The 16,587-nt window shown below is 36.3% G+C and overlaps 1 protein-coding gene across 4 annotated transcripts in view; it reads right to left on the reverse strand.

Moving 5' to 3' along the window:
• LOC131430482 (uncharacterized) overlaps positions 1-16,587 on the reverse strand; it is a 105,456-nt gene continuing 88,869 nt past the window's right edge. For all 4 annotated transcript variants that reach the window (XM_058595502.1, XM_058595501.1, XM_058595500.1 and 1 more), the window contains 4 exons: positions 9,446-9,589; positions 9,276-9,371; positions 9,107-9,207; positions 1-1,467 (listed from right to left, as the gene is read on the reverse strand). In XM_058595502.1, coding sequence (XP_058451485.1) covers positions 378-1,467; positions 9,107-9,207; positions 9,276-9,371; positions 9,446-9,589 — 1,431 coding nt within the window. In that variant the 3' untranslated portion in view covers positions 1-377. The remainder of the gene's footprint in view (positions 1,468-9,106; positions 9,208-9,275; positions 9,372-9,445; positions 9,590-16,587) is intronic.

Below are 16,587 nucleotides of genomic sequence, written 5' to 3' on the forward strand. Positions count from 1 at the left end.
TATAGTTGACTTTATTTCAGCAGTTCTTAGGTTTGTTAAAGGTAACTGTGACTATATTTTAACAGTTGGTATCCTACTTCGTTGTGGATCGTAACATTTCGTAGAGCGTTTCGTGTTAGCAAAGCCTACACGAGCAACAGCTTCTTGCAGTTATCTGAGTATTCCATCTGTACATCAGCTCACTTAGTCTAGCTTTACTAAATTCCTACTAACTAGCTTATTGTACTATTGTAACTTCGGTAAATAAATACTTCCTATGCAAAACATACTGAGGATCATCATCATCATCGTTACCTTCCAGCACCTCAATTTTGAATCTATGCACATTTCAACCCGGCCGGCCACGCACAAATAACAGACGCGATGGCAATCACTTCCTACAGTGCCACGTCACGGTACTTACGGAAGTCGTCCGACTCATTCCCCAGCGATTGTCGGCTGTTTTTAGCACTGTTGAGATATACATTGCTGTAACCGTAGCCAATGGTTGCGTGATGCATTCCATTGTAGGCTGCCCGGGGTTCACCCGGATGGTGATGATGATGCTGGTGGTGGTGGTGGTTAATAGGATGATGCGCTGCGGTGAAGTAACCTCCACCGGCCGGCTGGGTTCCCGGCGGTGGGAAGTTGTTGTGATGCATCTGATAGATCTGGTAGGGATGCATGTGATATTGGAAGTACGCCGGTGGATATGCACTGTAGGCCGGATTATACGCAATCACATTCCACGGATTCTGCACGTAGTTCTTGAGAAGATTATTTCCGTATCGGTACTGAGCAAAATCGTTCTTTTTGTATGGCAGTGGCGACTCGGACAGGGTGATATTGCCTAGGTTTTCCAAGGATACGCAATTTCTACCGAGTATTTTGTTGTTTTTCGTTGACTCGATCGTATAGTAGATGGGATCGTTGTTCGCACCCGTCGGTTCAGTGTTGATATCGATCACACTGCTTGTGTCTTTGATTATTTTATTGGAACTGTCATTCAGTTTGTTGTTGATCTTGTTCTTAAGATTGTTATTCAACACGCTGTCCGTCTCGTCAGTTCCCTTTTCTTTGGCATTTTTCTTCTCGTTGCTTGTGAGAAACTTGGGCGGGAATATGAACCGTAGATCCAGTAGCGATTGTGTCTTTTTGCATTCCGTACCCAACTCCGGTGGTGGCGGTCCGATGTACTGGGAAGGATTCAAGCCAAAAATACTAGCATTGAATTCACTCTGCGATCCGTACAGGTTGTTATACGCCGTGTACTGTTGAACGATATCGGCCGAATTGGTTTCGTGAGGGACATAACCAGGATTGTCGAACCCGGTCGAAGGCCGCCTGCTCGATTGGCTCCGTTTGCTGGCTCTCAGCGAGTTCATTCCGTTGGTGGCATTGAACGGAGTGGCCGGCGTCGGTGTGGTCAACTGCAGTCGTGATGCGAGCGATTCCAGCTGTGCCAGGACCTTTTTCTCCTGACGCCATCTAAAAGTAAAAGTGGAAGTTCTATTATGAGAATTGCTAAAAACGAATATAAACTAAAATGTCGAATAACAAAAAATCGAATGACAAAACGTCGATGATATCGATGAAGTTCGATAAAACAAAAGGCTGAATACGTCAAATGGACAAATACGAAAATCAACAAAACGTCGAATATAACGAAAGATCGAATGTAACAAATAGTCGAATAACCATAAGGTCGAAAGGGACAAAAAGGGTAAAGCCGAGGCAAAGTATACGGCCCTAAAAGTCGATAATTGGCTATAGGAGCAAAATTATTGCGAAGTGTTTATTCCCAAATTTTAATTGTCGTTGGTAATCACTATCACTTTACGTAATTGCACTTCATAATTATTTGTTGAAATAAGCAGTGTCAATTGCTAAAAAATAAATTGCTGTAGGAAAACTACTCTCAAATTATTCATTCGTCGTGCTGCCTAACAAGATGTCGATTGGTCATTCGAAACTGAGGCAGTTACTAAAAAGACATTATGAAATGCTAAGGATAGTGTCCCAGAGCACAGAAAATAGATATACAGGCTCACATATGGATTGTATGTAAAATTTGCACTTGCAGATTTGGATACCGCTTTCACATGAGACACAATTTTGGGTGCAACATTCACCGCACGCTAGATTTTTGTTTTGCTGTTGGTTAAAATGATAAATCTGTTTTTGTTTTATTCCGATCGAATTCTCGTGTGATTTATGCGACATGGAACAAAAAGTTATCTTTAACACTTAGGAAAATTTTGTGATAAGTGTTAAAATTATTGTACACTGGAACCTCAATTTACGCGCAGAGCAGGTGGTGCGTAAATTAAATGAAACATCGCGTTATTTCAAATTTCTCGCGTAAAACAAGGTTTTTCAAATTTCATTTTATTTCAATTAAAACGCGTATATAATCTTCGCGTAAATTGAGGTTTTAGTGTAGTTGAAATATTTATATACCAGATAGGAAGATTTTGTTATCGTTCCGGAACGTAGTGGAACGCGATCTTGGTGTATAGTCGAATAGCAAATTTGAAATTTAAACAGGATTTTGAAAATTTTTGTTCGAGCCTGTAAATCTGTTTTCTGTTCCCAGAGGTATTCAGTAGTCATCTATTTTCCCACACATATGTACTAGTCACAGACACTGGAATCAAACAGACAAGATTTGGAGATATTCCTAAATATTACTACGCATGATATATAATGATCCTTTCGATTCATACATTTGAGGAAACCTTCTGTTCATAATAAATTAACAAGAATCAAAAGTTCAGTCGTGTCATGTATGTTTCATTTCTATTACTTTATCAGTTTCAAACTAATCTGATTTCGAAGCTGACTGTCAAAAAGCCCGAAGATCTGTCGGTATCCGAAGGATCCTTTGTCTGAGAGCGATTTCGATGAACTTTTGGAAGACTTCACAAAACCATTTCTTTTGCAGAATTTGCATAGCGAACATGGCCGAATACTGTTGTTTTCAGCCAGTGAAAATTTGTCGGTGTTGAACAGTCGTTCGCACCGCATGCGTATAGCTCTTGGCTCCTGGAAATTTTATCAGGCTACCTACAGTTTAATTGATTCAAGGTTTCAGTCTTTTTCAAGGCTACCTGAATCACTAACAGTCTTTTTAAAGACTAACAATTAGTCAGCCTTACGTGACATTTCTTACATGAAACTTCTTTATCATTTCATAAAGACAATTGAAGTTTCAATTTAATAATTGACCCTTTTGAGGGTTAGTTCTGACTCCTACTGCGTCCATTAGTTCATCTAATAGCAAAATTTTAATAAAAATGATGTACTGATACAAACAAACTCAAAATAGGTTACGAAATCTACAACAAAATGTATAAAAATTTAAGCTTATCTTTTAATTCATAGTAGTTAATCGCTTGGTTCAAATAATGTTCTTAAGTAGATTTAATAATAAATAACGAAATAGCTAATATGACATTTAAAAAATAAGAGGAATATGTTTTATTAAACTCAAATCGCTGAGACTATATTAGTATTATATTAGGTTAAGAATTCTATGTAAAAGTGATGATACGGCGAAGAAAAACTTATGTAAATTGCCTTAAGAAATAAACGTATTTATGAAAAAAAAAATTAGTCAGCCTTTCTCAAGGCTATTCAAAGAGTGATATTAAAGTGACTAAGAAATTAATCAGCCTTTTTTAGAGCTAGCTATTCAAGGAACTATTCTTCGAACAAATCAGTCTTTATTAATACTTTTCCAAACTAGGAGTCTAATCGAAGACTAATTTAGCCTAGTTAATTTAACTTAAAATTTCATCCATTTCAAAAATGCCTGCTTCCAATCGGAAAGGCAACAAGCCTAAGGCTAAAAATAATTCAATACGGAATAAATCACAATCCGTTATTCAACATTTTTCTAATAACATTCACGATCTTATAGAATCTGAATGTAAAAATAAAAGACAACGGACGAATTTCCCTTCCGTTGATCCTATGCCGTCTAACAATATTTACGAGATTCTTCCTGAATCCGATTGTAGCGACATAGAAGAAAATTCTTCAAAAATTCCCAAAATGGACGCTTGTCGTTCTGGGAAGAAACAACAATCTATGCCACCAGTGACGGTGATGATTTCCGACTTCTAAGCATTCCGTACTGAGCTTTCTACTTTTCTCCCGGAAGTAAAAGTTGCATTTCAAATCGGACGAAGAGAAGAATGTCGAGTCTTGGTTGATGAATTGGAAGATTACGAACGTCTTATCCGATATTTGTCCGAGAAACTTCATAAATTTTATTCATATGATATTAAATCAGACAGACTCTTCAAGGCTGTCTTGAAAGGCTTATCAAATGATCAAAGTATTGATGAAATTAAAAATGAGCTAAAAGAATTGCTTGGTTTTGCCCCTTCCCAAGTAATACTTATGAAAAAAATAGCGAATGGTACTTCTTAACCACGCTCTGGAATTTCCCATGAACTTTACTTAATACACTTCAATCGAAGTGATGTAAACAATTTGAAAACTTTAGAAAAAGTACGTTTCAATTCATTGGGAACATTATAAACGGCATAGTCGTATTGCAAACTTAACGCAATGTCGTCGTTGCCAAGGCTTCGGTCATGGAACCAAAAATTGTCATATGGATATACGGTGTTTGAATTGTGGTAAATCGCATTCAAAAGACGTTTGTCCAATGAATGAAACCACTGATAAATTTTCATGTACAAATTGCGATGGAAATCATAAATCCAATTATTTGAAATGTCCTGTCAGGGAAAACATTTTAAACGCTCGTTCGCTTAGACAACAAATCAAATCAACGACCTTAAATTTACAGAACATACCTTAAAATCAAAAAACTGTTACAAATGCCACGCCTAATTCTTCTAAGGCACTTATTTCTTCGAATTTAAAACAAAAAACAGGTACGCCTTCCAATTCGTCTTCTAACGAAAACAATTTATTGACAGGTAGATCGACCTCGTCATCATCTTCTTCTAATGTCAGTTATGCTAGTATAACAGGTAGAAATCTACCACTTAATTCTTCTAATGTAAATAATCAAAACACAGGACCGCCGTGCAGCTCATCTTCTAACGAAAACAATTATTAATAGGTAGATCGGCCATATCATCTTCTTCTAATGGCAGTCTACCTACAAATATTCCTTCAATGCCATTCGCTTCTTCAAATGAAGTTGATTTAGGCGATATAACTGAAAATAAAATGATCTACCTACAAGATCAACTTTTCCAAATGATCATCCAAATGAATTTGACTTCATCTCTTTTTGAAGCATTTCAAATCGGATGACAATTTGCAAATAATATTATAATGAATTTAAAATTTAACAGTGATGGTAAATAATTATTTGAATATTTTAAATTGGAATGCTCGATCTTTAAAATCGAGTGAAGATGAATTTTCTAGTTTTCTCAAAGTTCACAAAATTCATATTGCCATTGTGACAGAAACTTTTCTTAAACCAAATATCAAATTGAAAAGTAATTCACATTATTTTTGTCCAACGGCAAATTAAACATCGAATTTTACCTTCTTTCAATACTAAAGTTATTGAAAGCTTGGGAATCGAAGTTGAAACCATTCATGGAATTTATTTCATCGCTGGAGCATATTTGCCATTCCAATGCACCGGCGCACAATTAAATTTCTCTAAAGGCGATTTGCAAAAACTCACAAAATATCGACCGAAATTTTTCGTGATAGGGGACTTAAATGCTAAGCATGTCCAGTGGAATTGTAGGCAAAATAACAGTAATGGTAAAATACTTCATAATCAACTCTCAGCTGGTTACTTCATAGTTCTTCATCCCAGTAATCCGACTTGTTTCTCTTCCGTGAAAAACCCGGCTACAATTGATCTGGTTCTAACGGATCAAAGTCACATTTGTAGTGAAAAGATTACACATGCTGACTTTGACTCAGATCATCTTCCTGTAACATTCAGACTTTCCAACGAAGATATAATTAATCCAATTAGTTCTATATTCAACTATCATATTGGATTACAGATCTCACATTGAAAATCATGTGGATCATGAAACTATTTTAGAAAATTCTGCAGACATCTACACAGCAATTGATAATTAGAATCATTACATTATCGAAGCTAGAAATCTTTCAATTCCCAAAGCCCAAACTAAATTAAATTCTCCTATCATCGATGACAATCTTCAATTCTCGTGATCCTGCTATAAAAAACATAGTTAAGGATTTACAAAAAGAAATTAAACATAGATTTACTCTTTTGCGAAATGAAAATTTCGCTAAAGAAGTTGAACAAATTAAGCCATATTCTAAACCTTTCTGGAAACTTTCTAAGGTTCTTAAGAAACCTCAGAAACCAATTCCTGCTCTCAAGGAAGGAAATCAAATACTTCTTACAAATGGCGAAAAAGCTCAAAAACTTGCTCAGCAGTTTGAGAGTGTCCACAATTTTAATTTGAACGTTGTGAGTCCTATTGAAAATGAAGTCTCACTGAAATATGAGCATATTTCAACCCAAGTGTTATCACACGATGACATTATTGAGACGAATTTTGACGAAATTAAATCAATTATAGGGAAACTCAAAAACATGAAGGCTCCTGGTAATGATGGAATTTTTAATATTCTTATTAAAAATCTTCCCGATGTTGCCTTGACTCCTGGTTAAAATTTTCAACAAGTGTTTTACATTAGCTTACTTCCCAAAAAGATGAAAAAACGCCAAAGTAATTCCTATCCTCAAACCTGATAAAAATCCAGCAGAAACATCAAGTTATCGACCAATTAGCTTACTTTCTTCTATCAGTAAACTTTATGAAAAAATTATCTTGTCGAGAATGATGTCTCATATAAATGAGAATTCAATTTTTTTACCAGAACAGTTTGGATTTCGTCATGAACATTCAACTACTCATCAACTTGTCAGAGTAACGAACGTGATAAAAGCAAATAAATCTTCTGGGTTATCCACTGGAGTTGCTTTTCTAGACATAGAAAAAGCATTCGATAGTGTTTAATAGCAAAAATGTCTGATTTCCAGTTTCCTATTTATTTGATCAAAATGATTCAAAATTATTTAACTGATCGTACTCTTCAGGTTAGCTATCAGAATTGTAAATCTGAATTTCTACCCGTACGAGCCGGTGTTCCGCAGGGTTCGAGCGTAGCTCCAATCTTGTATAATATTTTCACTTCTGATCTTCCAAATCTACCCGTTGGTTGTCAGAAATCGCTATTCTGTGACGACACAAGTCTGTTAGCCACAGGTAGAAATCTAAGAGTGATCTGCAGTCGCCTACAAAGAAGTTTAAATATTTTCAGTGATTATCTGCCAAAATGGAAAATTAAACCAAATGCAGCAAAAACGCTATTAATTATCTTTCCTCATAAGCCAAGAGCTTTATTTCTCAAACCAAACAATAATCACATTCTAAAATTGAATGGCTTGGAATTGACATGGTCTGATCAAGCTAAATACTTAGGTTTAACGTATGACAAAAAACTCACTTTCAAGGATCACATTGAAGGAATCCAGGCAAAGTGTAATAAATATATTAAATGTTTATATCCTCTTATAAACAGAAATTCTAAGCTCTGTCTAAAAAACAAATTGTTAATTTATAAACAAATTTTCAGACCAGCCATGCTTTATGCGGTACCAATTTGGTCAAGTTGTTGTTCCACCAGGAAGAAAACGCTTCAAAGGATTCAGAATAAAATTCTGAAAATGATTTTGAAGCGTCCTCCCTGGTTTAGTACAAATGAGTTACACAGACTCACAAATATAGAACCATTAGATGTAATGTCACATAATATTATAAGCGAATTCCGACAAAAATCGATGCAATCTTCAATTGAATCGATTCGCTCTCTGTATTAGTTAGTAAGTTAGTATATAAGTTCCTTTTCCCCATTACACAATACAAGTAGGTTTAGAATTTTCCCTACACAAAAATTTCAAAATTTGCGAAGCAAATAATGTCCTCATGGTAATAACCAAATCATATATATAATAGGGCTGAAAAGTCACCACTTGTGGCTGTACACCCAATTTAAATCTTAATAATTTAATTTTAACTCATATTCCAATAAATAGTTATTTTAAAAAAATAAAAAAAAACTTCAGTTTTTGCAATGACTGAGCGGAAATATATATTGGAGAAGCCAAGTGAAAGAAAAACTAACAGAAAAGATGAATTTTTTGGAAAAAGATACGCTCAGAGACAGGACTCGAACCTGCGTTCTTATGCATTCCGTGCATACGCGCTACCATTTCGCCACTCTGATCTTGCTTTAGCCACACTAAAGCGAGAGGACTAGTGTTTGATGGACAGAGAAGATGTTTGGATATAAGGTTTTGGTCGGGTGACGGCCAGGATGTAGACCATGTTCGATGTACGTTGCTACTATGTCTGTGAGTTTTAGTGTGGCTAAAGCAAGATCAGAGTGGCAAAATGGTAGCGCGTATGCACGGAATGCATAAGAACGCAGGTTCGAGTCCTGTCTCTGAGCGTATCTTTTTCCAAAAAATTCATCTTTTCTGTTAGTTTTTCTTTCACTTGGCTTCTCCAATATATATTTCCGCTCAGTCATTGCAAAAACTGAACGTAGTCATGGCGGCTTTACGTCAAAACTAAAATTAATAAATCGGAAAAAAAAACTTGACTACGGCGTTCTCGAACTGAACAGATTGCAAGTCGGTTCGATACTGATTCTTGAATGAGAATATTGAAGAGCAGAATTCGAATGACTACCTTGAACTTATGGATATGAGACTGTCGTCTCTGTAAGAGGAAATTATGATAACAGCTTGGAAAATAGGCAAATTCGTACATTGCTCAATATTAATTGAAATTTTTTCCTCCGATTGTCTAAAATATATAGATATATCTACTCGAATCGATGCGTAGAAATGTTACCTAGCAGTAAGAGTAATGCAATCAAAAACCTGTTTAAAATTGGTTGAACTGTAGATGTTCAAAACTAAACCACTGTTGGTAAGCTTTTAGTTTTCATTTTTTGACTTCATACTTCTATTTATTAGTTTACTTAAAGTTAATATATTTATATAACAATGGAAAAAAGAAACTCGATTCATCTTAAACAATATATCTCACAGTTTATTCTATCTTACCTCAGAGCCGTCGGAATAACACAGAGCAGCGCCAGACAGTTGACTATTAAACGAACTAAATAACCAATTAATTCCGTTAGTCCATGTGTTGACTGCAGACCCTAAAATATGTGATATTAACAATTAGTAAAATTTCGAAAAAAAAACAATTTCACCGAAATCCACCTACCCAATATTGTATGGTCATGTACATCACGAGCGCCAGTTCCGGCACCGACAGCATCCCGATGATGATCGACCAGCAAAGCAGTCCCCATGATACTCCCTGTAGAAAAATAAAACAAAACAAAATCACGTAATTGCATAATTGCTACAGTCAATGATAATTCCCAAACTCACGGTTGATAGTCCATGGATTAGCACGGCCGACGAGATGAAGAGAATGAAAAACTCCACGCACAGCAGAAAGGACGGAACCGGTAGGTCACCTTTCGCTTCCAGTATCCAAGAAACTTCGCAGGAGAACGCCACCAGGTAGGTGATCTGCCGAAAGAGATACAATGATTAAGACATTAATCGTTTTGAAAAATTAAATGACTGTGATCTAAACAATGGTGAAAGCTATCATCATCACTGCAACGACTCCTCCCTGATCAAATCTAATTCGTTTTATTTAATAATCTCCAACTGAAAAAAGGTTGCAAATCGTTTGAAACATCATCAAACTGTCAAGCCGCTAAGTTATTGACGATTTTTTCACTTGAAGCATTGTCTACGAAACCAGTAATTAATTTAGCAAGACTAACTTACGCAATGGAGTTTTAGCAGCCTCTTATCATGGGAGCTTTCAGGTTTTTCAATAACTGTTTTTTTTTGCGCCTGGTCAAACTCATTGACGGGTGATTACTCGATGGTGCTCGAGAATCTCGATCGTGGAAAGTTGAACGATTTACATTGTTTTACACCACAGACGTAGATTTCAATTATGAGACAATCACTCGAAACTGATGCAATCGGGATCCCGTCAAAGCAGAGTTACGATGAGTTTTCCCCAGAGACCAGCGAGATGAGACAAATTAAACACACCTCAATTCGGTTTTGGTTTGACAAGGTACCACTGTTTTGGATTGCCGTTAATTTAAATAGTTGAAGGTATTTATTGCGATTTGTTCGTTCAAACAGCTTTCGAGTTACGAAAATAGTATATAAGTAGTGTTTTTCGATGTCAACAATGTAATTATATCCGCCTAGACGTTCATAAATTTGCATTCTTATCAAGTTTTAATCTCCAAAAACGATGATCATAATCATATCTCAAATTAGGGAATGAGAAATCGCTGATTTCCAATTCACCCGACCGAACACCAACCAACTCAAACGTTTTAATTTGACAAATTAATATCTGTGACTAGCTTTCAAATGAATGACTACAATTAGTTGAACTGGGAGATCACTGACTAGAAAAGGAAAATGATTATCACACATTATATCATTTGCTTTCCATCGTTCGATTGTAGCTGCTCTCTTTCTCTCTGTTTGTCATGCATGATTGCTAATAAATTCAGACAGCGGCAGTCCACTCACCCATGGTCTCACTAGTGGCTACTTGAGTAAGTGAAGTGAGTCAACGGCACAAGTGAGCCCAATCACATCGGATCACTTTCCCCGGTATTATTACCATTAGTGACACGTAGAAGAAGAAAATAAATTTCCTTACTAGTTCATCAAATGGTTGATAAAGTTTGAGTAATTTGATATCTGGACGATTAAAACTGATTAATTTCGATACAATGATGAAAAAATACCAATGCCGAGTATTCGAAATAAATATCATTTATTGGCTTTAAGTGAAAGTGTTCCGATCCAGTTTTGATAAAATCTTGAATCCTTCTGACGGTGCACAGAGGTCCAAGAAAGTAATTTCATACATTCAGGGGTTTTTAAGTTTTAAGAAATGATTGTTTTGATGATTGTTAAGTGCATTTAGTTTCATTAGAAATTATTGAGCATTTACATTTTCTTTTATGTATTAGAAAAATTAACAGTATATTAAAATTTCCTCCCTAAAAAAATGTTATTGAGCAAATAAGTTTCGTAAAGGTAGAAACAAATCTATAGTATGAAATTTAAATTTCTGTGACAATACACTTTTTGTTGAACATTTTAAAGTAAAAATGGAATTGTATTCATCCAGTGGTTTTAGTTAAAAACGCTCGAAATCGATTTAATAGTAAAAGGTACTATTTTCTAAATATCTTAATATTATGTTATAGTTGAACAATTACGTTGCCAAAAATGTTCCGTGCTAAAAACTGTACATGTAAATTAAAAAGGTATAGAAACCTGATTTAAAGATTACTTTTGCAGAACCAGCTCCGTTTTGCGGTTTTTGACCACAGTTAGAGGTATTTCCTTAACCGGAAACAGGGAACCGGCATAGTGGAATTTTATTTGATATTCCATCGACTAATACATATAATTAATAAATCGATGCAGTTTTGAAACCAACGTAGAAGAATTTTTAAGTTTTTTGCACTGTTTTTTTTTTAAGATTCAATTATTAGTTACTCTGTTATCTTGAAACCAGAATCCGTATTTATGATACTTCCGGAACCGAAATCCAGGTATCAGTACACTCACACCTCCGTTTACGAACACTTGTTTTACGTTACCTCTTTGTGCGAACCAAATCTCAAATAACATAGGCTGAAAAGTCCCGGGCTTAAGGCAAAGATGGCGCTAGTTTTACTGCAGCTACCCTTTTTTCAGTTAATACTAACCTTCAAAAAGACAGCTGTTGAAATTTCATGACATTCTATTCTATAGTTCGTGACGCTACTTTTGTTTTTTTTTCGGAACATTGGATCAACAACAATTTCTTGTATTAATTTTATACTGCTTCTTGATGGGAAAAATTAACGTTCAAGCGAAGCAATGCACAGTGGGGAAAAATGGACCAAAAACGCGACGATTTTTTTGGAGGCATGATACAGCTGACCACAAAGCACTTTTTTGGTGTAAAATGGTCAGTAAAATCGATTCCATGTATTTAGAAGGACCGCACGAAACGCTATCATGTTCATTTTACCCCAAGTTCCCTTTTTATACTGCATTGTATTCAAGCTTAACTGTATAACATGAAACCGAAGAACTTGCAGGAGAATGAATAGAGTGTTTCCGATATAAAAAAGTCTAACAAATCGATTGCATATAGTTTTATTGACAGCAGCAAACTCGTTGCACCGTTTTACCCCATTTATTTTCTAGTTATGATATTCAATTGAAATATGATCTACAATCCAAAAGCAGATCCAATGCGATCTATCAATATTGGTTCATAATACGTGCAAAACATCTGTGATCCAATTAAACACAATGGAATGACAGTACTAGCCTGTTTAACCCGTTTTACCCCCAATTTATATCAAAAGTTGTATTTCTGGTTAAACTTTCTCTCGCATACCGAAAGCAGGCTGATTGCGGTTGATGAAAATCGATTGATATTACGAAAAAAGACCTGAAAATAGGATTACAAATGAATTCAATGATCGCACGAATCTTGTCATACCGTTTTACCCCAATTTATCCTTTATCTGAGTCTTGAGATTTTGCTCCACATTGAATTCATTTGTAATCCAATTTTCAGGTCTTTCTTCGTAATATCAATCGATTTTCATCAACCGAAATAAGCCTGCTTTCGGTATGCGAAAGAAAGTTTAACCAGAAATACGACTTATGAAATAAATTGGGGTAAAACGGGTTAAACAGGCTAGTACTGTCATTATCTTTGTGTTTAATTGGATCACAGATGTTTTGCACGTGATATGAACCAATATTGGTATGTCAATATAAGACCACTTCATGTGCATCTAAAGCAAGAAGCACTCGCTTGTGCCTATAGACTTCAAGCTACCGGTCTATGCAAGGATAAATCAATAAACTCAAAAATAGGTCATACACGTCTGTGGTCCCAATTGGTTGCAAGGGATGATGTTTTTCTTGCCTTTAGCGATTTAACACTCACGTGTAGTTTCCCGTATAGAACTTTTCAAATAAAATTTCCATCTAGACAGGAGTGGCTGTCTGGATTTATGGAATCACTACAGCAAGAGCACGTAGTCTGTTACACTGATGGTTCACTGATGGAGGGCCGAGCTGGTGCGGGTGTTTACTGTCGTAAATTGGGGTTGGAGCAATCGTACTCACTTGGTAGATACTGCACCGTTTTCCAGGCTGAGATCTTTGCAATCATGTGTGGAGTATAGTGTACCCTCCGGCAAGGCATATCTGGTAAAATAATAGATTTTTGCTCCGACAGTCAGGCTGCAATTAAAGTGCTTAGCTCGGCTGACTCACGTTCAAAACTTGTAATCGATTGCCGTACTCAGATCGAAGAACTTAGCATTTTCAATGCTGTAAATCTAATCTGGGTATCTGGTCATTCCAACATAATTGGAAATGAATGGGCGGATGAACTGGCCAGAGTGGGAGCAGAAAACGACCTTGTAGGTAATGAACCAGCACTATAAAATTTCCAAATGCTGGATAAAACAAAAAACTCTGTCTTGGGCTTCGTCTGAGCATGCAAACTACTGGCGAAGTTCTGAGACTTGTCGTCAAACAAAAGTATTCTTGGAAAATCCATGCCCTGGAGTTTCGAAGAATCTTTTACATTTCTCGAAGCGCCATTGTGGTGTTCTGGTGAGGGCTCTGACTGGCCACTGTAAACTTAATTATCACATGGCTACCATACATCTTGCTGAATCATTTTCATGTGATCTCTGTGAATCCGATTACGGGACTTCATATCACCTAATATGTAACTGTTCTGCAGTATCTCAGCTACGGCGTCGGGTTTTTGGTTGTTTTTACATTGAAGAACCTATGTTCAAGCAACTGAAACTCAGAGATATTCTTGGGTTTTTAACCCAATGTGGAAAAGAGCTCTAATTACTCTTGCAAGCGGTTTCTACGTCTCGTAAGTTGCGACTGGTTTCTGTACACATTTATGTTGTGTGCGTGTTTCATTCCGTATTCCTTCCTTTATTTTCCATCCTCTTCTATTTCCCACCATCATTCAGGTAAATGATGAAAAGTCACGGCAAGGCACAAATCCCCGAAAATATGGGGAACGTGCTGTTATGACCCAATTTATTCTGATACTGTCATTCTCATTGTGTTTAATTGGAGCACATATGTTTTGCACGTGATATGAACCAATATTGGTAGGTCATATTGGATCTGCTTCGGGATTGTAAATCTGAATTCAACATAAAATTATATTTGTCGGAAAATTGGGGTAAAACGATGTAGCACAAAGCATGCGATCATGAACACTATCTGTAAATTATTATTTGAGGTTATATGCGAAACATAGAACTGTCTTGTTTAACCAAAATTGGTCCAAACACCGATCAGTAGAACTTTTTTTCTGTAAATTCACGGAAGAAGATGACTGGGGGTAAAACAGAATACAGTTGTTTGCGGTCAATCTTATAAAAAACAATCCATTTATCTAACTTATGAGCATGTCAGGAATACCTTCCGATTGGTGGAATTGAATTTTTTCTTGAGTTTCACAGTTAGTTTTCAAAGTAAAGTCAGATAAAAGAGAAATTGGAGCAAAACGGGCATGATAGTGAATTTTGCGGATCTTCTAACTATCATAAATCGATTCTACAGAAAAATTTGCATAAGAAATACTTATTTTGAAAATATTTGCTCATGTTTTTATAAAATTATTGAGCAAAGTTGCGTTTTTGGTCGTTTTTTCCCCACTGTGCAATGACTGGAAAAGTATTATGGAGACTCCGGTCCATAAGAAACAACAATAAAACGTTGGTTTACTGACCTCAAACGTGGTCGTAGAGACACCGATGTTGCAGAACGCAGTGAACGTCCAAATAAGGCGGTAGCACCAGAACACATGAAAAAATCGACAAAATCGTTTTGAATGATCGAAAAGTGAAGTTGCGTGAGTTAGCTGACATCGTAAAGATATCAAAAGAACGTGTTGGCCTTATATTGCATGAGCATTTAACTTTGATAAAACTTTGTTCAAAGTGGGTGGCCATGTTTAAACGTAACAAACCGGAATTTTTGCGTCGATATGTGACAATGGACGAAACATGGATTCACTCCGGAATCAAAACGATTGTTATCTAAGTGGACAGCAACTGGTGAACCTCGTCCAAAGCGCCTAAAAGCACAACAATCGGCTGGGAAGGCTATTGCCTCGGTATTTTGGGATATGCGTGGTGTATTTTAACCACCACGTGTACCATTAACAGAGAATATTGAATAGCATTATTGGAATGCTTTAAGGCTGAAATGGCAAAGAAACGACCGCATATGGCAACAAATTTTATTTTATCAAGACAACGCACCGTGTCACAAGTCAATCAAAACAATGGCAAAACTACATGAATTGAACTTCTCCTATCGACTACTGGCAGTTTGAAGACCTGAAATTTCGCACGATTGAAAAGGTTATTGCTGAAACTGAGGCCTATTTTGAGGCAAAAGATAAATCGTTCTACAAAAGTGATATTGAAATGTTAGAGCGGCCCTGGAATGATTGCGTTGCTCTTGGTGGGGATTGTTTTGATGGATAAAGTTAATTTTTATCCAAAAAACTACAAGGATCAGCCCCATGGGGTTGTTCGAGCCATTCTAATGATCGACATTTTCAATTTCGTCACACTTTTGAATTCGCAAATGCACGAGAGTCTACTTAGATTGATCTTTATTAGGAACCAACATCGAACACGCGAACACCGAACCCAGAATATAGAATCTATTTGTCGTGATTTGTATTTGTTTTGTAGCCGACGAAATTACATCAATAGCCCAAATGTATGCAATTATATCTTTGTACATACTTGCGATACAGATATCGATATTTAAGCTTCTCTTCACCAAGCTTGTGTTCAAGTTTTGTATGCAACCAGTTATTTTTATGGCGTTTCTCTACCCTTACTACCATTCTGCGATTTCGGTTGAAGCGATAAAATATTTCTCATTATTAATCGAGCTCATCTTATATAAATTAGAACTTAATCCTATTTCCTCAAAATTTACTCTGGGGTAGTGACAAATTTCTCAGGCGAAACGACATAACATGGAATTTCATCCGAGCTTGCATGACACAAGATCAGAGCATACCAATGAAAGCTTCAAATCGTTTTATGGCACTTTTTATCTTGCTGTCTAGCAGCAACCTACCTCTAGCATGCTACACGTAGGACTGAAACGTTAGCTATATTTCCGCTTCTATTTATAGATTCGCGTGCTTCCAACAGCTTCGCTTTTGCATCGATTGACCAATCAGAGCGATGCTTTCCTTTTGATATATCGCTTACTCCTTCAAAACCGTCGACTATGGCAGGGAAATCCGGTATGCCGGAGATTTTTTGCAGACCAAATAGGATCCGGCCAGCTATTAATCTACATTTCAATTATATACAATTAAGAATACATGGCTCTGAACATTCAAATCAATACGTAGAAATATTTCCAATGAAATGGTTGGATAGAAAATT

Source organism: Malaya genurostris, chromosome 2 (genome assembly GCF_030247185.1).
Source record: "Malaya genurostris strain Urasoe2022 chromosome 2, Malgen_1.1, whole genome shotgun sequence".
Classification (NCBI taxonomy): domain Eukaryota; kingdom Metazoa; phylum Arthropoda; class Insecta; order Diptera; family Culicidae; genus Malaya; species Malaya genurostris.